This window comes from Lepidothrix coronata, unplaced genomic scaffold (genome assembly GCF_001604755.1).
Source record: "Lepidothrix coronata isolate B3197 unplaced genomic scaffold, Lepidothrix_coronata-1.0 Scaffold110, whole genome shotgun sequence".
NCBI lineage: Eukaryota > Metazoa > Chordata > Aves > Passeriformes > Pipridae > Lepidothrix > Lepidothrix coronata.
In genome coordinates this window covers 654,723-678,139 of record NW_016690290.1, presented here as the reverse complement: position 1 = coordinate 678,139, position 23,417 = coordinate 654,723, and the positions used below count along the sequence as shown (strand labels likewise).

The 23,417-nt window shown below is 47.8% G+C and overlaps 1 protein-coding gene across 1 annotated transcript in view; it reads right to left on the bottom strand.

Moving 5' to 3' along the window:
* The window catches only part of NECAB2 (N-terminal EF-hand calcium binding protein 2), a 69,198-nt gene that overhangs the window by 15,887 nt on the left and 29,894 nt on the right, over positions 1 to 23,417 (bottom strand). The window contains exons 3-4 of the mRNA XM_017824157.1: positions 18,768 to 18,876; positions 1,646 to 1,671 (exon numbers count right to left, since the gene is read on the bottom strand). Of these exons, the coding sequence (XP_017679646.1) occupies positions 1,646 to 1,671; positions 18,768 to 18,876 (135 nt within the window). The remainder of the gene's footprint in view (positions 1 to 1,645; positions 1,672 to 18,767; positions 18,877 to 23,417) is intronic.

Sequence of the window (23,417 nt, the reverse complement as noted above, 5' to 3'; positions counted from 1 at the left end):
CCTTAAGTCAATCAAGGTGCTGGTGATTGTTGCATTCCTTGGCAGGAAAAAATCCCAGAACTTTTTAAGATGCTGCCTGATATGGATTAACAGCCATATCAAAGTTATCACATAAGCTGCAGGGCTCAAGAAATCCCTTTTAAGATGCTCCCAGCATCTTATAATACACAACCCATTTCCAGAGAGACACCACAGTTCCCATTTAGCCAAAATGAGGTTTTATGTTTAAATTAATACTTAGAAGAGAACAAGCAAATAAGAATTTGCAGGCAAGGGCAGGAACTCAGCAGATAACAGATGCAGGCAGGAGCTTGTGCTGATCAATCCTTCCTCCAGCTTTCCCAGCTTCCCACAGGAGGTGATGGGTTTATCTCCCTCCTCTCCCAGCAGCTCCACCCCTGGGAGAGGCAGCAGATGGGATCATGCTGGGTGACAGCCATGCAATTTTCTGATTTTATCAGAGTGATGGAGAAAGCAGTGTGGGGTCAAGCAATGCCGTTATTACCCCTGGATTTCCTGGCAAAGTTGATGGTACAAGCTGTGGGGTTTTGATTTCTTGGGTCAGCTGGCAAGGAGCCCTAACACAATAACAATGGAGTGATGGGAACAAGCCCATCATATCATCAGCAAACCAAAAGGATTTTATGGAAGTCTTCGCTTCTTGCACATCTAAGCAGGGATAACCAGCAGAGAGGGGAAATGTTGCTGCTTTTGCTGCAGGCCTGGATGCTCAGAAAGGTGTGGGCAGGAGCTAAGCACTCCAGGAGGAGAGAACCCTGGGCTGTGTCCTGTTGCAGGCAGACCCACAGACCACCATCAATGGACAAGCCTTTCAAGTATCAGGAGAGGTGCACAGGCACACAGCAACCACCTCTCTGGCTGCACAGCCCACTCCCAGCTACCTCTGGAGGCTTTAACTGGTGGCAAAGCAGTGAAGGTCATGGTGAACACCTGCTGAGGTGGCTTTATGTCTTATTCTGATCCTGGCACAGGAGAGGAGCAGCAGAGGTGGATGAGCCCTCTGCAAGGCCACACACCTCTGCCTCATCTCTTCCCCAAAAGCTGGGGTGCAGGAAACATTTTCCAACATCAAGCATCCACGAAAAAATACACCCGAGTGAGCAGCATGAGCCACTTCCCATCGAGGCAAAGCCCTTCAGGAATCCTGGCAGGAAATTCTCCCTTTCTGGTCAAGGTGTGGGACAAAACATTATCAGAGATTTTCTTTTCAGCCTTTAATTCTGGTGAGCAGTGGGAGGTGCAGTAGGAGAGGTGTACACCTCAGGCAACCTGCTGGAAACACGGAGGTTGGCCTAAGGACAAACATGTTATGGGTACTGCAGAGGGATGAGGGTTTATTGAGCTGCAGAGCAGAGCTGGGAGCCATGACATCTCCAGAAATTAAACTCCAGCTTGTTCCTGAACGGGAGCCAAGCACTTTGATCAGCTCTGACCCCATTTGTGCTGCAAGAAGATGAAGAAAAGTTTTGCCAATTTTCCTGTGGAATAAGGGGCAAAGCAGCAGGAGGGCTGAGATCCCCCCTGTCCTCAGCTGCCACAGCACTTTGTGCTGGGTTTCATGCATCCTTCAGAGCCCCACATGCAGCAAGGATTGCTTTCACCCCCAAAAAAGGGCCACACTCACCACACAGCTCCTTGGTGTCCACATTGCTGGCAGAGGGGGAGAACAAGGCAGGGGAGGAAGCAGGAAAAAAAGAGAGAGAAAGAAATAGAATTTTAATGTAAAGGACAGATGATGGCTACATTTAGGATTCCTGCAGGCTTAACCCCAGATACCCACCTGTAATGTCACCCACCCTCTGGGCATTGCCCAGCCACCAGTGTGGACAAGCTGTGCAGAAGGAAGGGCTGGTGCCACTCAGGGCATCCACACCCACTGCACCTTCAGCATCTGTGCAGCTGGAACTGGTTCACATGTTATTTTGGATATTCCCTGAGGGGCAGATGGGTCCTTGTGCATCCTCCCCCTGCCCAGAGGGAACCTGTGCCTGAGGGGGACCCAGCACACCTGACATGAACTGCTCTGACCTCCTCCCAAACATCCACCCTGGCAACACCCTGCTGAGGCACTTGATGTGCTGGCATTTGGCACAGGAATGTGCCAAATGTGCCCATTCAGTCAGTAAAAAAATCTGCAAAATTTACTTTTCTAGATGGATCAATTCTCCTGTTTCTTCCCCTGCAAAGCAGCTCCTGCCCAGGACTCCCTGCAGACAAAACTGCACGATTATTTCCTAACACATGAACATTTAGTTTACATAACAACATCTCAACAGACGACCTGCTTGGGAAATAAAGATTGCTGCTAATCTCTTTGTGCCTCTGATTCCCACACAATTGTTAGTGCCATTCAAGCACCAGAATGATCTCTTAACAGAATTATATTTTATCAATCCATTTATGTCCTGGAAAAGTTATTTCTTTAACTAAACTCATCCCTGCTCTGTCTAACCTGTCAACATAAGTGGATTAGGGAAAGAGAAATGTTCAATAGCACTTTCATTGACAGCATCTCCTGCAGCCCTGCCTTGATCCCCAAATCAAGGCAAACACCAACATCAGCCCCTGGGAGATGCTGCCTGCCAGAAAGGTACCACCTGACCTGTCTGCTGCTGCAAAAGCACATTCCTGGAACACACAGCCTTTTGGTGAGTGGTGTTTGTCATGTGTAGTCACCTCTTGCCTCAGAGAGGTGCAGGACACGTGGCTGCTGCTGGCAGACAACAGAGCTGGGTGGGCAGCACGTGCCTCTCTCTGCAAAGGCAGCTTTTGCACGACTTCATCTTCATTCTCTTCAAGATTTATCATCTTTCTCAAACCCTGCCAATACTTCACTGAATCCTACAGAACCCCCTGGGGGTGCTGTGAGCTCTGCTTCCCTGGTTTGGTATTCTCATGCCCAAACCCACTGAACATGCAGACACAACCCCACCCAGCAGAGCCCAGCCCTGACCCAGGAGCTCTGGCAGCCCCCAGTGCCCTGGCAGCGTGGGATTGCCAGCACAGAGCCTCAGCAATGCCCAGGCAGAGCAAACCCAGGGGAACCCCTTTCCCAGCTGGCACAGCCCCGTGCCAGCCCGAGCTCCACGGCTGCTGGTTCATCACAGTTCTCTCCAGTGCAGGCCCTGGGAATTCACCTGCAGCTCTCAGGCACAGGCATGGGAGTCATCTGCACATCAGCATTGTCCATAAAGTGCTTCAGTAATATTTTTCAGAAGACAGTGTTTATAAACACCTGCTGAAGTGGTTATGGGTTTGCAGCTAGGGCATGTTCCTGAGGAAAAAAATCTATTATTGTATTCCACATGGTTTTGCATTGTAATAATTGACCTGCTGCTGCCAAGAATGGTCTTTTATTTCCTCACATCTTGTCATCCTATTTAACTGAATTGTGCTTGAATGCTAGCTTGTCTGAGAAGTTGTTTTTAATTTTAAGCCATCTTTCATTAAGAATAAGATGAAAGAAATTACTGAAGTCACAAGCTGACTTAATAAAAAAATATGATAATGTTCAGATGAAAATTCGTCAAGAGAAATCAGTGGGTACTTGAGCAGGATGTTTCCACCCCAAGGAGTGTGCCTGCTGGGAACATTGCTGGCACAGCCACAGCCCCCTTGGTGTTTCTGGGGCTTTTCCTGCCCACTGTGGGAGCTGCACCTCTGACCAGGCAATGCAGGGCACGGGCAGTGCCCAGCTACACCACCAGTTATGAGCTGATCTAGTGCTTTAATGCTTCAGTAACTAACCCCCACCGTGGGCTATGCCAGGAGGATTTTATCATGTAAATATTCAGAATCTGGGTTTCAAGCCCTGTGAAATGGGAGGTGGCACCTTTGTCATCCCCAGCCTTTCATCCCAGAGCTGCCCTTCAGAAGCTGTTTTTGGAGCAGTCACATATCACAGGACTTTTCAGCATGAAAACATTCAGGTAAGAATTAGTTACCGATTTTTTTTCAGTTGCCAAATATTCAACATTCCTGTATGCCACAACAAGCTAAAAAGAAAAATGGCAACAAGTTGTTTTCATGTTCTCAGAAAAAAAAAAAAAAGTTAAAAAAATCCTTCAGCCAGAATACACTTGGCTGTGAATTAGCTTTCAATTTTAACTGTAATTACACTGATAGTGTGACTAATTCAAGAGCTTACTGAAGCCATAACCCAGCTAAGCAGAATATCATAATGTTCCAGTTTAAATGAAGAAATCATTAAAGATTTCTGTTATATAGTTTTTTCTGCCACATCTATCTGACCTCTTTCTAAAACAAAAGTCTTTCTTTCAAATGAGAAAAAAAACAAGAAAATTTAAGTTGTTTTGGTTTCAGGCCTTTTCTCTGTTTTCCAGCCAATGAGGCTGTAGCAGCACAACCTGGCACTCCCAGTCTTACTAGGGATGTGCACCCTTTGAGGTTATTTTCCAAGGCAAAGATACACTTTGAAGATCCTCCATCTGCCATTTGAGACCTATTTGCTCCAACAGAGGTACCAGGCAAAAACAAGAGCTCAGACTTCAACCCTTCTGAGAAGTCAGAGCCCAAGGCATGAACTGCTTTGGCCACAAAAAGGACTGTTTATCACTCACCACCCACCACCATTTAAACACAATGTGATAGATTGACCAGATAAACATATTGGCAATAGGGAAATAGTTTTCCTTCTGGTTCATATCCAACTGTTTCAAAGATTAAGAAAAGACCTCAAAGTGTGACTCTCCTCCTGTGCATGTGGGAGTTTAAAGAGCAACGACCCTGCTGTGAGAGCATCTCCTCCGTGGGCTTAATTAGGGCAACTTGCCCAGAGAGTAATTACTGCTGCGTGATTAGTGAGAGGAAGAGGCTGCCCGGAGCCATGGCTGTGCCTCTGTGTACTCCAGAGACAAAGACATTTCTCCCCCCAAAGCCCCACCCAGCAATAAATTGCAGTTTGATGACACCTGAGCTAATGAGGATCCCTGGGAAGTCACATCTTTCCCTCGCCCTGTCCCTGATTGCAGATTATCCAGTGGATGGGCTTTTATCAGAGTTTTCCTGTACTGACTTTTTGCTGCTTTTCTTTTAGAAGATTTTTTTCCCTCTCTGCCTGCCTTTCTTGAAACAAGATGCCACCTTTGACACTTGGTGGCAGGGAGCAGGCACTGCCAGACAGAGGACAGGCTGCAGCAGGGTGTCCAACAGCCCAAGGATCAGGGGCTCAAGGTGAACATCCCAGAGCCAGACCCTGGGGGGTGATGGTACCCAGGTTACCTCCAGGTCCCGGCTCAGAAGCTCCAAACACATTGATCCAGACCAGCCCAACACTTGGTTTGAGCAAATCAGTGTTTTCCAGCAGGGAAAAAAAAGGTATTTCTGGAAATTCTCCCCCAGTGTTATTTGTGTTACCTCTTAACAAGGAAGGCCAGCCCAGCACAGGGAGGGGTCACCCAGAGAGCATCCCAGGAGCTCTCAGCATGGCAAAGCCAGGGATGTCCTGGCCCAGTGGTGCTGCTGACCTGCAGAGGACCCTTCCAACAAACACAGCTGTGAATCTGCCATCCAGCATCTCTCCCTCTCTTTCCCAGCACCTCCTGCCTCCCCAAGGCAAGGCTGATGGCCTCTGACTTGCTGTCATTAACACACTTCTCCAGGCTCCAACCATGGAGAGGAGAGGTTATCTCAGAATGGGGGAGATAATCTCAGAATGGAGGAGCAGAGTGTGAAATTCCCTTCCTGGGTTCCAGCTCAGCCAAGGGAAAGGTGTCCCAGGCTCTCCCAACAGGCGGCTCAATCAGAACCATGATGGCAATTCAGAAGTTGCAAATACATCAGAGTCTCATCTTCACACTTCTCATGCAAATATCTGCCTGGATGTGCTGCTCAAAAGCTGCTCAATGCCCCACGGCTTCAGCTGAAGATAATCACCCTTTTCCTTGGGCAGATGAAAGGTTTGCATCAGCAGCCCCACGGCTTAGTCACTTCACCAGCACAGAGAATGGAGGGCTTTTTTTTCTGAAATCACGTTCTACTTTTATTTCCATCTTCTATTCACAGCTTTGGGTTTGCTGCAAGGCTTCAAACGAGCACGGAAACAAATTATCCTCTAGCATTAGCCACCTGCAAAACTCATTTTCATTTAGGAAAGACTAAAAAACAACAAGTGCAGCTGGAAAACATTATTATATCTGATGATACGGCTTCTAGTCCCAGCAGCAACAGCACTGTGTTATCTTAACACCTCAGAAGTGCAAAATGTGCACCCAGATGCCTGCTAAGGGGTCACAGATGGTCACTTTTGATCATTAGTTTCTGAACTCAATTAAACATTTTTACACAAGCCCCAGAGCGAGAGAAATTATTCCAGGCAGAGCAAGCAAAATACCAAATACTGGATGATGGCCAGGAGCTGAATAACTTCAATTCTGAAGAATTAAGTAACTTTCCAAGCCCACCATTGAACTCTTCTGGAGAACCCCGGTAAATTCATCCCAAGACCTATTCAAGTACCTCCCCTTCCCCTGCCCACTTGCTTAAAAAAAAGCCCAAAACACTGTTATGGTATGACTTAAAAATGGACTTCCAAAATTTGAAGTACCACATGCAAAGGAACAGCAGAAACCATATGTGAAGGCTGTCCACGACCAGAAGGACGTGGAGCCAACTGCAGCTTCAAACGACACAGGCAGAGAAGGATTCAGAACATATGTCAGTTCTGGCTTTCATCTCCTGAGCTGTGGCAAGCTGGCAGTTGGGGCTCTGGTGCCTGCCTGGCTCTTACTTTGAAGGATGGTTTTATCTCTTGCCAAATGTCCCTGCTTCCTGCACGACACAAATTTAAAATGTATTTCGTGGTGTGCTTCAGCAGGAGGAAATCAAAGGTGCTCGTACTGGTGCAGGCACAGCTGCCCTGCTCACTGTTCAAGAAACAGAGAGAGCAGTGAGTCTGAAAAAACCCAGCAGGTCATTTAGCTCTGCTTCTTCCAGCAGGGCAGAAAGTACCACCTGTTTGAATTCCCAGAGGGAATGGAGGAGAGCCCGTTGGCATGAGCTGAAAAAGGTTCACCATTCACTCCAGACGGGCTTCTCCAAAATTCCATCTTCTGTGAAACAGGCAGGGTTTTGCAGAGTCCATTTGGATCACCACCTAACTGGGACACTTCCAGCACTGCAGCACCGTGATTTAGATTAAAGCACCTACAGAACAGCTCCCACGGGGACCCTGAAAGGGAGGAAAATGTTGCCTTCTCCAAAGCAAAACTAATAACTTTGTCCTTCCCTTGGCATGTGCTCCATCACTGAGCACCTGGGGAGCACAGCACGGGCCTCTGAAAGCCCAGCAGTAAATCAGGTTTCCTCCAAAGCCCTGGTACCACAGAGAAGATAAAATAGGGACAAAGAACTGCCCAGAAACAGAGAGAAGCAAAAGGAAGACAAGAAGGATTTTTTATGAAGTTTCACATATGGATTTTGTATTACAGAGTCTCATCACCTGTGGTTTGGGATTGGGGGTTGTAACACACTCCATGTACTTTGGGAGATGGTCTCTTTCCTCCTACTTGCCCTTGCTATGGGCAGGATTTTCATTCCCCAGTTTGAAGGCTGAAATCTACTGTCCTCAAGGATGTTCTGCTCACCTAAATGCAGGGTTCAGCACCTTCCTGCTCCTTGCACCTCTTTCCTTGGGATTTAGGCAGATGATGACCAAGACAGGGACAGTTTTCCATCTTTTCCACACTGTGTGACAACCATGGCTCATACTGCTCAGCAAGACAGAAGGTGAGCAGCAACAGGGCTGCACAGCAAACCTGTATTCAGGCTCATTTTAAATATTAATACTTCAATATTTAAAATATTTTAATAATAATATTTTCATACGGCTTTCTCTGCAGCTCCTTGCCTTTATGAGCCATCTGCATTCTCACTAACACAGACACTGCCCAGAACCAGTTTCCAAACCAGACTCCCACGTTCACTGAAGTGCTGATGCCCAAAGCTGTGTGCTCTGCACCTCCTGCTTTGCTCCAGAGCACTGGGGCAGCAGGCTCCTCATTAAAAGCCAGTAATCTGGAAAATGCTGATTTTTCAAGGTAAACTGAACTGACCTTCAACACAAACAAGCACAGTAAATCTGGCAGGCTCAGAGCAAAACACGCTCCTTTACTCATCCTGCTTCAAGGCTGTTCCCTCCCTGCACGTGAAGCTGCTGCAGAGTCCAACAGGGAGCACAGGATGGATTGTTCTGCCCACAGGAGCACAGGATGGATTGTTCTGCCCACAGGAGCACAGAGAGACACCAGGAGGTCCCAGCTCTCCCTGCCCAAGCCAGACCAAAGCATCTCAGCCATCCACATCCCTCTCAGCATCACAAAAGATGCTCCTCTAGGCGACCTTCTGGCACGATGGGGAAGACCAGGAGAAGACCTTTACTCCCTTCTCCTCCTCCTTGTTGGGGAAGCCCCTGGGCAGACCCCTGGGCGTGGCTGGTGGCTCTCCTGGGACAGTCACACCCTCACCTTAGGGCCACTGTGCAGCCCAGGGTGTAGGGTCCACAGGCAGACCTGCCCACTGGCATCCTCCCCACCATGCCAGAGCCCGAGCTCAGCTCAGAGCAGCTTTCATGTCCCCGCAGTAAGGTGTCTGTGTTACAAACCCTGTTCCAGCTCTGACTGCGAAGGAAAAGCAGGGGGGAAAAACAGGATGGTTAGCACTAAATCCTGACTCCTAATTGGTATCTCATGAGGTTGAATTCCCCAGGTGGGTTGCTCTCCCTTTGGAGAGCAACAGGTCAAAAAACACAACTTGCTTCACAACCAGTGTGCTGCTGGAGTGCAGAAGCCCTGCCTGGCAGTGTGGGGCACAAAGGGGCTGCCACAGCACTGGACACGAGCAGTAATTCGGGCATGACAGGAAAATGTCTCTTGTCCAGCCAGTGACCCTCAATACAGTTGCATTTCTCTTGTAGCAGTAATAAACCTCATTAAAATGATGCAACAAGGCTATTAAATTTGCTAAATACAATCTCTGAAGCCTCAAACCATCCCAGCACAGGTATGGATGCAGCAGCTGGAGGGAGCTCTGCCCCCTGTGACCCCATCTCTGCTGATCTTCTCCCATGGGATCCATCCCCACCTCTCCTGGCACAGCCCCTTACCTCCATCACACTCACACTCATCACAGTCCTCAGTGAAAGGGGTTTGACGTGGATTTTCCTGGCTTTGAAAAAGGGAAAGCTCTTCAGCAATGACAGCTCACACTTTGTCAGGGGCTCCCACGAGTGACCCCTGCCAGCCCCCACGGACCCCCCTCCCCAGGCGTGGGCACGAGCTGGGCACGAGGGGTGAGGAGCAATGAGCTTGGGGCTTGGTTTGCCTGTGCTGGCAGAAACATTCCTGCTCTTGCTTGTGTGGCTGATCAACCAGCAAGGGCACCTGTCAGGGGGGAGGACAGAACACTGCTTTTTGCAGCACAACTTTGTTTCTGTTTCCTTTCAGGGACTCAATATTTACCATAAAGATGAAGGCCATCACAACATAACACATTATTTGCTGGTTTCTCATTTTCAAAGACTGCTGCTGTATTTCAAGGCTGGTTCAGCTCCTCACTCCCTTGGCATACTGATGTGTTCTGCAGCCACAGACACTTATGAAACACGGGGTCACAGCTAACCCAAGCCTCCCTGTAACCCAATTTCCTACATACAGCCAGAGGTAGGGGCCAGAAATAGCACAGTGAAGACCCCAATTGCCTCTCCACCAACCTCAGAAGGTCCCAAGCTGCAAACCATCCCCGACACAGACCAGATGCTTTCTGTCATCAGTAGTTTCAAGACAACCAAAATAACATCTTCTATGTGGTGAAGATATGACAGAACAAAACACCCAGCTCCAATCATCAAGGGCACCAAGAAAAGTGACTGAATATGGATAAAAATGAAACCACGGTCTGGATGTTGTTGGAAAACATACTCAGCTCTTGCTAGTTAAGAGAAATATATGTCACTTTAAAAAAAGGCAGGAGCAATAAACTGGCACCTGCAGAGCACCAGACATTTGTTTGTTCATTCAGCAGCAGCTGCAATGTGGCATTTCAGGCTGTCAGTCAGTGCTAACCCCTCTGCTCTGCCACATCTCCAGGGCTGAGTCTGGGCACGGCACATGGGCTGGGCTCAGCATCAGTGGGGCTCTGCCCTCCTGCCCTACTGCTGCCGTAAATTAGCATCCCCAATGCACCACAAAGGTGCAACCTTCCACAAAGGGGTGACCACGAAGCCAAATCCCCAGCAGGAGAGCCCTGAGGGCAGAGCTGGGCCGGGACAGCACTGCCCTCTGTAACCCCCCTGGGACAGCACTGCCCTCTGCAACCCCATTGGGACAGCACTGCCCTCTGCAACCCTGCTGGGACAGCACTGCCCTCTGCAACCCCCCTGGGACAGCACTGCCCTCTGCAACCCTGCTGGGACAGCACTGCCCTCTGCAACCCCATTGGGACAGCACTGCCCTCTGCAACCCCGCTGGGACAGCACTGCCCTCTGTAACCCCGCTGGGACAGCACTGCCCTCTGCAACCCCCCTGCCATGGCCAGCCGGGCCACCCAGGCTCTGCATGCTCACAGCAAACATTGGTGCAGTTGTTTATGCCCATAGAAGAAAATTTGGGGTATTAAGGCGAGATCGTCTTGCATCTCTCCTTGTACCTTGTAAAATCACTTCATGGCATATTAAAATTAATTAATGTCTTCTCTCACTGCTTTGACACAGTTGGCCAGAACCTCTCACCACTCATTCACAAGTGAAAAATCTCTTGAAAAGCTCGAGAAACTCTGAACAAGATGACAACACAATAAAATGCCTGTTTATAGCACAGTTAATATCCTGAAAAATATATCAATGCAGCACACTAATTTGCTAAGCTTAATCGAACAGTTCCTAAGCACAGTTGCCACCTTAAGTAAAACAGACATTTCATACAGTATGAAACATTTTCAAGTCTCTACATGTGCCAAATTCCTCATAAATTGCCTCTAAACCCTCCTTTTTTTTTTTTTTTGATGGATGACTTGTTCTTGAAAATGTCACTCTGCCCACAAGTGCATCAAAGAAAACAGAAGGCAGGTTTAATTACAGCCTACAAGTAACTTAACTGCTAGGTGGTATGGCACTTCCAAATTTATTAAGTTGATGATCACTATATTCACACTGGGGGCCCAGTGTGTGCATACACGGGGTTATATCCCTCTTGCTGGATTTATCCCTGGGCAGTGCCAGGCAAAACTGGGACTACAGGCCTTGGAAGGCTGGGCTGGCCATGCCATGGCCAGCACAGAGGCACCACAGGCCACCCTTTTGCTCTCAGGTTTCCCACCCAGCGTGATTTTTTGATGGTATTATCATCGTGGTGCATTGAGATAACGGATTATTTAATTTGGACATCCTGGCCCCACGCAGAGCCAGCCTGGATCCTGCTCCACAGCCCACTTGTAAACCCAGCTCTTCATCTCCCACGTGCATTTCAGGAGCAGTAAATACAGCAGTTAACAGCACATCTATTTTGTTGTCAGGCTTGTTCCAAGTGATCAGCCTCAAGACAGCTTTAAATACCAGCTGTTTGTGGTATTTGGACCGCTGGGTAATGTCAACCCTGTTACTGGGAGAGCTGCAGTTTGCAAAACAGGGATTTCCTGTTGGAAGAAAAATATAAAATAAATAACAGGAAGAAAATTAATGGTTTCAGCCTATGACGCTCACTCCCAAAATCCTGCCATAGCCTTCCTGTCATGGAGTGCTCGCTGAAGTGCTCTAAAAACCAAAGAAACAGAAAGTTGTCCAGAAGGGCTCCCACCCCACTGCAGGAACACAGGGGCACCAAATACCCCTGCAGGGAACCCAGGGGCACCAAATACCCCTGCAGGGAACCCGGGGGTACCAAATACCCCTGCAGGGAACCCGGGGGTACCAAATACCCCTGCAGGGAACCCGGGGGTACCAAATACCCCTGCAGGGAACCCGGGGGTACTGGCAAAGCTGTGCTGCTTGTCAGTGCCCACCACAACAGGGACAAGAACATGACAGGCATGTGAATGCTGTGATAAGCAAGTTATAAAGGTGGACAAGATTTAAGTATGCACAACAGGGACTGGAAATCTGCCTGGATTTCAGAGTGTGTCCGTGCTGGAGCCTGCAGGGCTGAGTGACCCAGGGAAGAGCCACTTCCATCAAGGACTGAGGCCCCTGCCCCATGGTGCTGCTGGGGTCCTGCTCCTCCCTCGGGCAGGAAAGCCAAGGGATGCTGTGATTTTTCACTTTCACAGAAGAAGGCCAATGGCACAATAACTCTGCCTTGCAGCAAAACTATACTTCGGCTGCTTTTTCACACACTCCCCTCCACTTCTTGGCCCTCTTGTATCCATCAAAAGAAGTAATTTTTAACCCCTCATTCTTTCTTTTAGCTCAATTTTAAAAGCAAGTCATTAAAGCAAATAAATACTCTTTCCTTTTTTGGGAAGCAGATGATCTCTCAGGTTTTTATGCATAAACTGTCAACAGTACGAAACAGCCAGAAATGGCCTTTTTTGACAAGTGAATATTTAACATTTTGCCTGTTTCTACTTGACATGGAAGCCTGGGCTAATCTGATTTCTGTTTGTAATCTCTGTAATATTGAACTGCAAAAGAGACAGGGGTAAAGTAATTGCTTGGAGCTCAGCTGAATGGTTTGCTAATCGCCAGAAGCAAATGGCAAGATATTGAGAGCATGAAGTAAAATTAAATCAGCCTTCTCCTTCTTTTAGATTTTGCGGGTATCTTGTTTAACACCAAGGTTATATCCAGGAGAGGAAGAAAGAACAACAAATGTGTATGTTTGGATATCTAACACAACTGGCAGGGAACTAGTAAAAGAATAGTGAAGCAAGAAATCCCTGGACTCTGTTGCTGTATTTTCCTCAATATCTTTGTTTCTCCTGTATTCTCTTCTCCTGCCATTGGAAAATGATATTAGAAAATCTCCTGTTAAATCCAGTCCCAAGGCAGAGAGCTTGCTCTGCCTCCCAAGCAGCAGCTGGACACCTCTGCTGTTTGGTGCTGGTGCCCTGTGCAGGTTTACTGAGAAAAAAACACAGGGATAAATTTCTAAGACTGGATTTGAAAGCAAAGTCTCCAGTCTCTTTGAATGCCTACTGACTCAAACACAAGTGACTGATTAGAATTAAAGATCTTAGTCACTTTTACGGTTTTAATGCAAGATTTCGGTATCTTTCCATTCCCGGGAAAACTTCTAATACAGAATGGCCCTGCAGTGTCCAAAGAAGGTGCTGAGCTGCAGTCCCGGGCAGAAAACTCTCTGCTGTGATGTGATCCTTCTTCCCTCCATTTGCACAGATAAACCCTCCCTGGTCCTCGCCCTCTGCAGCAAACCCCAGCCTGCTGCTCCCAGCCCAATCTGTCTGGCTGTCAGATTAAACAGCTCTCCCCAGGGATCCTGCAGAGAGCCTGCCGGGAAAAACACCTGGGAAATAGGATTAGAAATAGAAAAATGTTCTCAAATGTTAGTTCAAACAAGATTCTGTGCAGTTTTTCAGCTTTGTGTTTCTCCCAATGACCTTCCCAGCGAGTGATTTGTTTTTTAAGCCCCTTTTCTTTGGTGGGGCTGAGAGGTTTTGTAGCTCTATCAGCACAGCACCAGCATTGGAACCAAGTATTTCTTCACTTAAATGAAAAGTAGAGCACAGTACAGTTTAAGTGATACGTTGGTACAGAGAAGAATAAGCTAGGACTAAAAAACATCTTCCATATAAACAAAATCCACCAAATGCCCGTGCTCTTGAGAGCCAGAAATTAGAGCCAGACATGTAATTTTTGTGCAATCATTTTGTCCCTTTCAGAAGAGACAAGAACTGTCTCTTGAATCAGTTAATCAAAATCTCAGCTGATTAAACAACCCGTAGTTTGTTTCCCAGAGAGCTAATTGAGAACATTTGATATTCAGAAATGAGGTTGGTTTCAATGGGCACAGCCATCTCCACGGTGCAGGATTCAGCTCCCAGACAAATCTGGCACTCCACTGAATCAGGTTTGCAATGCAAATAGCCAAGATTAGGGAGGGGGAGAAAAAAACAGGAAAAAAATACTCCATCATAATCATCATTGTTCCTTGCCCAAGAAGTGAAAGCACTTTCTGTTCAACCTGGAGAGGACTGGGCTGCAGAAACCTGGAGAAAAGAATGGGCAGCAGAGCATTGCTCCAGAAGTCTCTCCAGCCACAGTGGACCCATCAGATGGAATCTTCTCACACCAAAGGACACCAGACCTGATGTGGGTTGTGGGAAGGCAAAGCATCTCAGAGGATGTGCCTGGAGTGACTGTGGCATCCAAACAAAGCAGTAACAATGGACCTTTTCCAGCAGCAGGACAGCAGGACAGCAGGACAGCAGGACAGCAGGACAGCAGGACAGCAGGACAGCAGGACAGCAGGACAGCAGGCTGCATCACCAAAGGTACTGGAGGTGTTCAGGCCTGGAGCAGGACTGTGTGCTGGAAGGAGGGTGTGGGGAACCTCATCCTCACCTGTGCTGCTGTGAAGCTCCATTTCTGCCCAGGTGGAAGCAGGGGGTGTAGCTTTAGCCTGCACTCGGCTGTTCCTTGCTTAATATTCGGGAACAGATTTCAAGCTCCTTTACCTTTGCCTCTGACCCTGTCAAAATGTCACACTGCTTTTATGCAACACCAAACCAGGAGTTTTCAGAGCTCAGAGAGCTGCAAGGCTGCTACCAAGGCATTTTGGCTCCTCTCACAGGGAACAGCATCAGTCTGGACCCCAACTACACCAGCAGCACCTTGCCAGCATCTCCTCCCACTCTTTGGCTGCTGTTAGCTGTTGTAGAGCATTCAGCTTCATAGCCATGGGCACAGTGTTTGTGTCAATCAACTTTATTCTCTGGGTATCAATGCATTTAAAGTCACAGAGAAACAAAATTCATAGATGGAAGCTATCAGACCCATTTTGAGAGCTTCTGGCCCAGCAAGTGCCCAGATGATGTTGGTAAAAGCAGGGGCAGCACAAAGCTCCCAGCCTGTCCTCACTGGCTTTGCAGGTCTCAGCATGCAGGAGCTGAAGGTGCTGCTGGCAGCAGCACAGTGCTCTCGGGGTGACCTGCTCTGCTTCACAGTGGGACTAATTAGTGCAAGCAGAGAAGTTCATCAGCATCATTGCCTGTTCCTGGGGTGGCCCTGCACAACCCTGTTCCCCCAGCTCTGGAGCTGAACAGGTTGGTAGCTGCCCTGACCATATCCCACTACATCTCCCTAAAGTGATCCCAAATTAGTGATTTATAATACAGCTCCCTGTGGCATCTGAGCAGCTGAGGGTGCAGAAGAGGAAGGTGGATTCATGTTCCCAAAAGGATGTTGTTCAGCATCCCAAAGGCAGGTGACCAATCTTTCCCTCCATCCCCTGCCATCATCCCTCTGGACCACCCCCCACGCCAGGCAGTGACTCAAAGGATGGGAGGTGGCACTGCCAAGTGCAGAACAGGTTGGAGAACCTGAGCAGCTTCAGTTCTCCATTGGCACAATCCTCTGGCAACAGTGACAGTCTGGGGAAACTGTGAAGGCTTCTGAGAAGAGATTCCACTTCTGTTAATTGTCCTCCATGCACGTTCCAGCCTTTGCTGGTGTTTGCCAGTGGAGAGAAGAGCTCATTTAGAGAGGGGACAAGCGGAGAATAAAGCCATTAAGGAAGAGCTGTGAGCCTGAGGAGAGATAACAAAGGCAGAGCAGCAGAATGCTGGTGCCACGGCCTTGGCTCCCCCTGAGTGGAGCTGTGCAGCTCCTGGCAGCAGCCCTGCTCCAGTGAGCAGATCCCTCCCCACAGGGCTGTGCTCTGCAGCTCCGAAAAATGTACGAGACAGAAAAGGGATTTTCAAAATCCCCTGCAAGGACTACATTTGTTCAGTCAACCACCACGTCCGACCTCTCCCTGCTTTCCCAGGGGCTGAGGTGCTTCTTCCTTCCCAGGGCATGCAGAGTGTGAGTGCCAGCCCAGGGAGCTGGCAGAGGGTGGGAGCTGTGGGTCTGACAAAGCAAGCTTTGTCCAGTCTCATGGTAACATCTTAAAGAGCTTCACCTCTTCATTCATGAACATAAAACTTGTTTGACTTAACATTTGCCATGACTTTTTCCTTTTAAAAGTGATACATCTTGTTAGGAAAAATAAGAATTGTAGATAACTCTGCAAATATAACAGGATTTCCCAGGTAAACATTAATCTAATGTTTTATAGCCCCATTCTGCCACTAAACCAAATGTATATATTTAATTATGTGTGTCCATACATCCTTATGCACAGATATTGCACATTATTTGTGCACAGCAGTGTTGTTATTAATAGTAACATATCATTCCCTCCCCAGTAATCTTCAGGCAGCTCCCCATAAAGCACTGTTGAAACCTCCTGAAACAACAGCTAAAACCAACAGTGAAAAATCACCCAGCAACATCTTGGTTTTGCCTCCTGCTTCAGCTGGGAGGAGGGAAGGAGGGCAGACGGTGTGAGCAATGGGGAGAAAAATGCTGCTTGGTCATTGTTTGTAAGGAACAGCAGGTTTGTGAATATCATTTTGCCAAAACACCCAAGAGGAACACATGACACATTTAGGATGCTCCTACTGCCAGATGAAACAACTGGTAATGATGGGACTCACAGCACAGTTCCTGCACGAAGACACCTGGTAAAAAACCCCGGCGTGGATGTTTGGAACTCATGCTCACCACACCATTAACCTCCCACAGACACTTCCCAGGCAGTCAAGGAGAAAGGAAGGAACTCATTAATGCCCCTGGGTTATTTTGGAATGTTTTTTTCAGTTCAGCATCCTCCCAAACTGCACCTTGCTGCCAACTGGTTGTTCCACTGGGGCCTGGGCTGCCCAGGACAGAAGCACCCACTGCTCCAGTCACAGCTCCACAGCAGCACAGCTGCTCCTCCACCCATGACCCACCTCATCTTCCCACTCCACTGCCCAGCTTTTCTCTTTTCCACTCTCTCCCCAGCTAATCTAAGCTATGAAACTGGTACAGACATTCATTTTATCCACTCCAGCAAGGCAGTTTGCTGCTTCTAAAAATACCCCAGGAAATTGAATCAACAGTTTGTAATTGGCTGGTAACAGCAATTACTAATAATAAGCAGGAACATAATTTTCATCATTTTCTACTCTAGCTGTAATGTAATCTCAATAGCAAACTTTGGTTTGCACACTAAACAAACATGATGGCCACTATGAGAAAAACAGAGAGACAAAATGGAATACCAAAAACCAGCCTTAAAACTAAACAAACTTCTATCAAATAGCAAATAACTGTAATTCCAACAGCCTCTGGGAAAGATAAAGTTAATATTGTTCCTATGTTCCCCTGTAAAATGGAAAACCCAAAGCTGCTCTCCACTCCTCCTTGCTCAGTGGCAGCAGCACTCAGAACTGCCACCCCAGCACCTGGGCATGCTGGAGGCAGCTCCTCTCCCACCCAGCTCCCACAGACCCCCCAGTCACTGTGCAGGGAACAGGAGACAGAGCAGGGTGAAGAGCACACACATGACCTGAAGGACTGCACTGGAGGCAAGGCTGCAGTCAAGCAAACCACTCGTTTCACAGTGAAAAACACTTTTTCAGAGGGAAGCCCTGCTCTGAAGTAGGTTTTCTGGAGAATGAGCGAGCTCTTGCAGATAAAAAACAAGGAATATTTTCCTTCCCCAACCTGATGAATTTGCTGTAGGTGTCTATGCTTTCCAAATCAATAAGCAAGTGCCAATTCATGCAAGGGTTTAACTTGGAAGGAGGTTCAGCTCATTTCTTTTCCTTCCAGCCAAGAACAGAAGATGCTATGCTGCTCTCTGCAAAGCATTTGCACAGGGCTCAAAACCACCTCAGACCCCACCAAAGGCAGAGGCAGGAAGAGGGGAGGGAACCTCAGCTGCCAACACCATCTCAGTCTGTCAGCAGGGTTTGATCGCTCAGCACAGCCACAAACTCCTGATGGACGGAGCGAGGGCAGGGAGGTGCCACCCTTGGCTTCAGCTTTGGTGCAGTGTCACACCAAAGCACCCCTAGAGCCTCCTCTGCCCCTGTTCTCCCTGCTGCTGCTGTGGCTGTGATGCTGACAGGGCAGGGCTGCTCCTGGTCCAGCCCCTCCTGCCCTGCCCAGGGTCTGTGTGGGCAGAGCACCCACAGCAGGGGCTGCAGGGCTGGGGCTGAGCCTGCCTCGAAAAGAGGGTCACTTCTACCAAGTGCTAAAGCAATCACTGCTTCCCAGGGCACAGTTTGGACAGGAGGTGAAGCAGGCAGGGTCCAAGTGCAGGAGATACAGAGACATCACAGAGACAAGACCACAAATAATAAATTAGCTGGATAGGACTATGCTTAGAGAGATTCACACCATTGCCTTTTATAGTACAGCAAAGCTTTTAGATAAAGTGAAAAAGTTCAAGAGACATTTAAATGCCCCCGTGGGTAAAACTAAGCATAATTTCAGATGCTGTTAAGGATCAGGTTGCACTAAAGAAAATGGCCTAAAAAACAAACCACAAAGACAAAAGGAGTCATGGAGGCTGCCACAATGAGACACAAACCAAGCAGAAATGGAGAGTGTGCAAAGTTTTGCAAAGCAAGTTGCAGCCCTGCAGCCTGTGCAGGGCTCAGCTCCCTGGAGAAGCAGTGCTGCTGTACACCCACCCCACGGCCCAGAGGCACTGGGAGATGGGAGAGCATCAGCATGAGGGACTTACTTAGTGTTGTCTGAGTCAATGGTGTGAAAGAGCTTCTCAAGTTCTTCTTCGTTGAGTGTCCCATCAGAAAAAAAGGCCTGGAACTCCTCCAGTGAGAGCTTCCCATCGTCTGCAAACAGCAACACAGCCCACATTAGGGAACCAGCAAAGAGAGGGGCAGGACTGAAAATCAAGAGTTACGTTCAGATTTAAAGATTCAGACCAAAATTATCTCCAAGTGCCCCTGCAGAACTGGCTCACAACCAGTTCAGAGCTCACTGGCCTCAGGGTGGGACCTGAGAGTCTGCCCAGCTCTGGCAGACCCAGGGCTACACAAAGGTGCTCCTGGGTATGGATGCACTGGCCACTGGCAACTAATTGGGCTGTTAACCCAAAGCATGACTCAAACCTAAAGAGGAAAATCTGGCAAGCTGCACCCTGACACTCCCTTACATTTAAGAAATTATGGAGCATTTTTTCTCCCCTGTGTTCAAATGCTGCAGGACATTCATTAAGGGACATCTCATAGACAGGACAAGGCCCTGGGCTGGAATTAAAACAGACTCTGCAGTATCTTCTGCCATCTCCATCCACCTGCATCTTCTCACAGTCTGTCTCCCCACTCTGGACAGAAACCCATGAAGGGGCTATGATAAGGACTTCTTTGCAACTTTGGCTGATAAGGTGACAAAGGCTTACACTTAACTGATAAATCTGGATAAATCTGATAAAATTGGATAAAACCAAAAAAACTGATAAATCTGACAGATCTGTGCTCTATGGACAGGCACACAGATGGATGTGAGAAAGCCTGGAGAAAGCTCCTGGAAAGTTCAGCAGTAAAGCAACAGGAGAGAGACAAAAGAAACTTTAAGGAAACCTTAATTTACCTCTGATTTCTTGTTCAATCTGCTGGCACCGTGCTCTGGTGTGCAGCAGTGCCTGGGAGAGAATAACTACCCCAGGTCACATATTATTTAAAGTCTTTCCATTCATATCCACAGAAGAGCCATAGGCTGGAAATGCTGCCTACTTTGCAGTAGGAGAATATATCATTTATTATTTAATCAAATCAATTGTAAACCCTGTTATTTCTTTTTCAGAAAATGACGCTGGAGGACAAAATTAGCCACCTCACCACGTACACATCAATATTTCTTCCCCGAAGTACGTAAGTCTGCTGCTCCTAAAACATACCTGCATTGCCCAATGCTAACCCAGCTTCCCTTGCTGACCCAGACAAATTCAGACCAGTGATGAACCGAGTCTAAGATGCCTATTTAATTGGCAATTATGGAAGGAACACAGCCAGAGAACAAAGTCTCCAGCAACATGGGGTGAAGAGGGCACCATTTCCAGAGCACCACAATGGTTACAGACAGGCCCAGCTGCCTGTATTGTTTTTGTGCATTCCTTCCCCAAAACGTGACCTCCCTGCAGCTGGCAGGGGGCAGAACAGCAGGGCACAGCTCAGCACACGGGTCCCAGGTTTGCTGTTCTGGTTACAGAACACTGAGGCATCTGTACTTCAGCAAGGACCTGTTTTTTGGAGCATCCAGCAGTGCCACCTGGACACCACCCGGGTGGTGACACTCACCTGCCCAAGGAGACAAAAGGACCACGTCTGGAGCAAGAGCTCCACCCACACCACCCATCTCCATCTCTGCTTTCTTCTGATCCTGACTGGCAATGCACCAACATCCAAAGGGTAACAGCATTTCTATCCCATGAGGGCTAAACGGTTCTTTATATACAGAAAACTTTACCTATAAAAACCTTAAATCAGTGCTTGTTCACCTCAAAACTGTCCTTCCACACAGAGGGCAGGCAGAAATAAATTCCCAGGAAAGTCACATAAATCAACTTACTGGGAAAGAGAAACTGTAAAGTGAAGTGGATTTTTTTCAGGAGAGTACTTTGATCCAAATTTACAGTTTGCTCAACTCTGGAAGACACAAAGGTGTTTCTAAGTTTAAGGAAAAAAACCTTTTTCCTTTATCTAGTTGGTATCTTAAAAATTCTCTCTTTCCTTTTACTCTTGCTTGATTTGTTTTGCTTTGGGTTTTTTATTTTTGGAGTAATGTGCTCTAGGACACATTTTTGTTGCAGCCCCTGAAATGTCAGTGTTTAAAATCTGTGCCAAAACACTGCTGTGACTCCCATCTCACAGCCCCAAAAGAGAACAGGGTGGCAGTTACCAACTACCATGACAGGCTGGATCTCTGGAAACCACCATGCACTGAATTTTTGTTGGCATTTAGCAGCCCAAAGCAATACAGGATGATCAAAGGATCTAGAGGAAGGTGGAAGTGACAGTGACTTTTACTTCATTTTTATTGTTTGGAGACCCCACAGAACTGCTTGATTCCTGGCTGGAATTTGAATAAAAGCACCAATTTTAAAAGCAAGCAGTGCTCAGGGCTCTCATCCCCCAACAACCATCACCACAAATCACCAGTCAGCCTAAAGCTGATGGCTATTTAATACAAACTGGAATCCTTGTCTGCAAACACACAAAGCAAAAGCCTCCCCAAGGCAGGAGATAATCCTTGGGCTGCATATCTGTAATTGTGGAGTGGCCTGAGAGCTGCTGTGGCTGGAGCCCAGCAGGCAAGGAGGCCTTCAGGGAACCCGGGTGATAAGAGGAAGAGGACTGGGCTGGGATTTGCCAGCTCAAATTAAACTGGTAAAAATGCAGGGCAGAGCAGACTGACCCCAACATCAGTGATGCCAGGCCTGCTGTGATAAGGGCTGGTGGGACACTGTGCTCCAGGAGCAGCCTTATCAGGACTGGCACAGCTCGTCCTCACAGCACGAGTATCTACTCTCAGTGGAGAATGGATAAGACCTCCAGAAACCATCTTTATGCTGAAAGCTCCTGGGCTCAAGAGATACAAAATTCTCCAAATGCACACGCTGCACCAGCTCACTGCCTTTTGATAGGGAGGATAATAGAAAAACTGAGATTCCACACCAAATCTCACTAAACAGAGTTTCCATCTTTAAGATCTGGATCTACAGAACTATTTGTGACTTTTTTGTCTGGATGACCATACTAAAAGCCAGGCAACATCCTTTCACTGACTCACCCTCTCCCCTTTAAATCCAGTACTTGAGGTCAGCACCTGGCTGGCAGCAAGGACAAGTGCCACTAACTAGAAATCAGCTCCACTGGCACTGATTGGCTGAGAAAAGAGATAATCAGGCCACAGCTATCCTGCCATCATTTCTTCCTGAGAGCAATCCTCATTTTACTCTAGCTTTTCAAAATAATTCAGTCGCAGGCAAAGGCCAAAGCAAATTACCAGCCCAAGAATCATCAAAGTTAAAACTAAGTGAAGAGAGAAGGACGTAACAGAGAACATCAGAAAGCCCCAGCCGGGATGTTATTATATCTCCATTTCCCATCATGAAAATCTGAGTCCAGAGGTGGCTTTTACACCTCCTAACTCACACAATCAGGCTGTTCTCACCCGCTAACACAGCCCAGGGAAAAATCAAACCGAGCTCATAAATCGTCCAAAGTATGGGGAATCTGATGGCTGAGTCTCTGGAAATTCACTCAGTGATACAAATAGCTTAAAGGAGCTACAAAATAAGGTGCTGTTCTGAGCCTAAGTTTCCTAAATCTGTTTTCAATTACATGAGGCTGAGACTGCTCATATATTTTCTGGCTATATTATGAATATATTTTCTCGCTATATTACGAATATATTTCATTACTTACTCCTATTACTCTGTGAGTTCTAAAATGCTTTAAGCTCCACTTAGTGTGCAAGTGCCCAAGAGTTATGAGTAAGTAAATTGGATCTTATTGTGGCCTGCGAATAAAAATGATAACTCTATTTTTTTTATTCTTTTTTGTGTGTACATGTGCACGGATACACGAGCCAGTGGGAACAGGGACTGGCTTCTCCCTTGGACCCTCCATCCACCCCCCTGGAAGCCGTGGGAGCAGCTTCATTCATTTAAACCAAGGTGGATATGGGCTGGAGTTTTCAGCTCTGGGTTGTTGGGAAAAATTCCCTCCAGGTGCATAGATGTGCTCTGTGCTGAGTCCTTCCCCTGGGCAGAGGAGGGCTGTGTCCCCTGCAGCACCCAGCCCACCCCCAAAGTCACCCCCAGCTCCTCACCCCTCGCTCAGGCACGAGCAGCCAGCACAGAACCACCCACCCCTTTGGTTCCAGTCACACAGGGTCCTCTGGGGGCAGCTGCATTGAGCTGGAAGAAGGGCTGGGGATTCACCCCCACACCTGGGGACTCACCCCCACACCTGGGGACTCACCCCCACACCTGGGGACTCACCCCCACACCTGGGGACTCACCCCCACACCTGGGGACTCACCTCCACATGTGGCTGAAGCTGCAGAGCCACGGGAGCTGTGCGGGAGCTGTGCAGGAGCTGTGCAGGAGCAGCACAGCCCACGTTGGGGTGGCTCCATACCAGGACCCTGCCATTGCCACTGGAATGGAGCCCCTGCAAATGGCTTTGCTAATGAGATGTAACACACATCATTAGAAGGAAATTACTACAATTACAGTCATTTTCTAGTGAAAGAAATTTACAGAATAACCCCAAAATCACTTTTTTTTTTTTTTTTGAAACTTAACTAATGCCCAGCACAGATGTTTTCACAAGGGTCAGCACAAACCAAGTGATCTGCATGGATA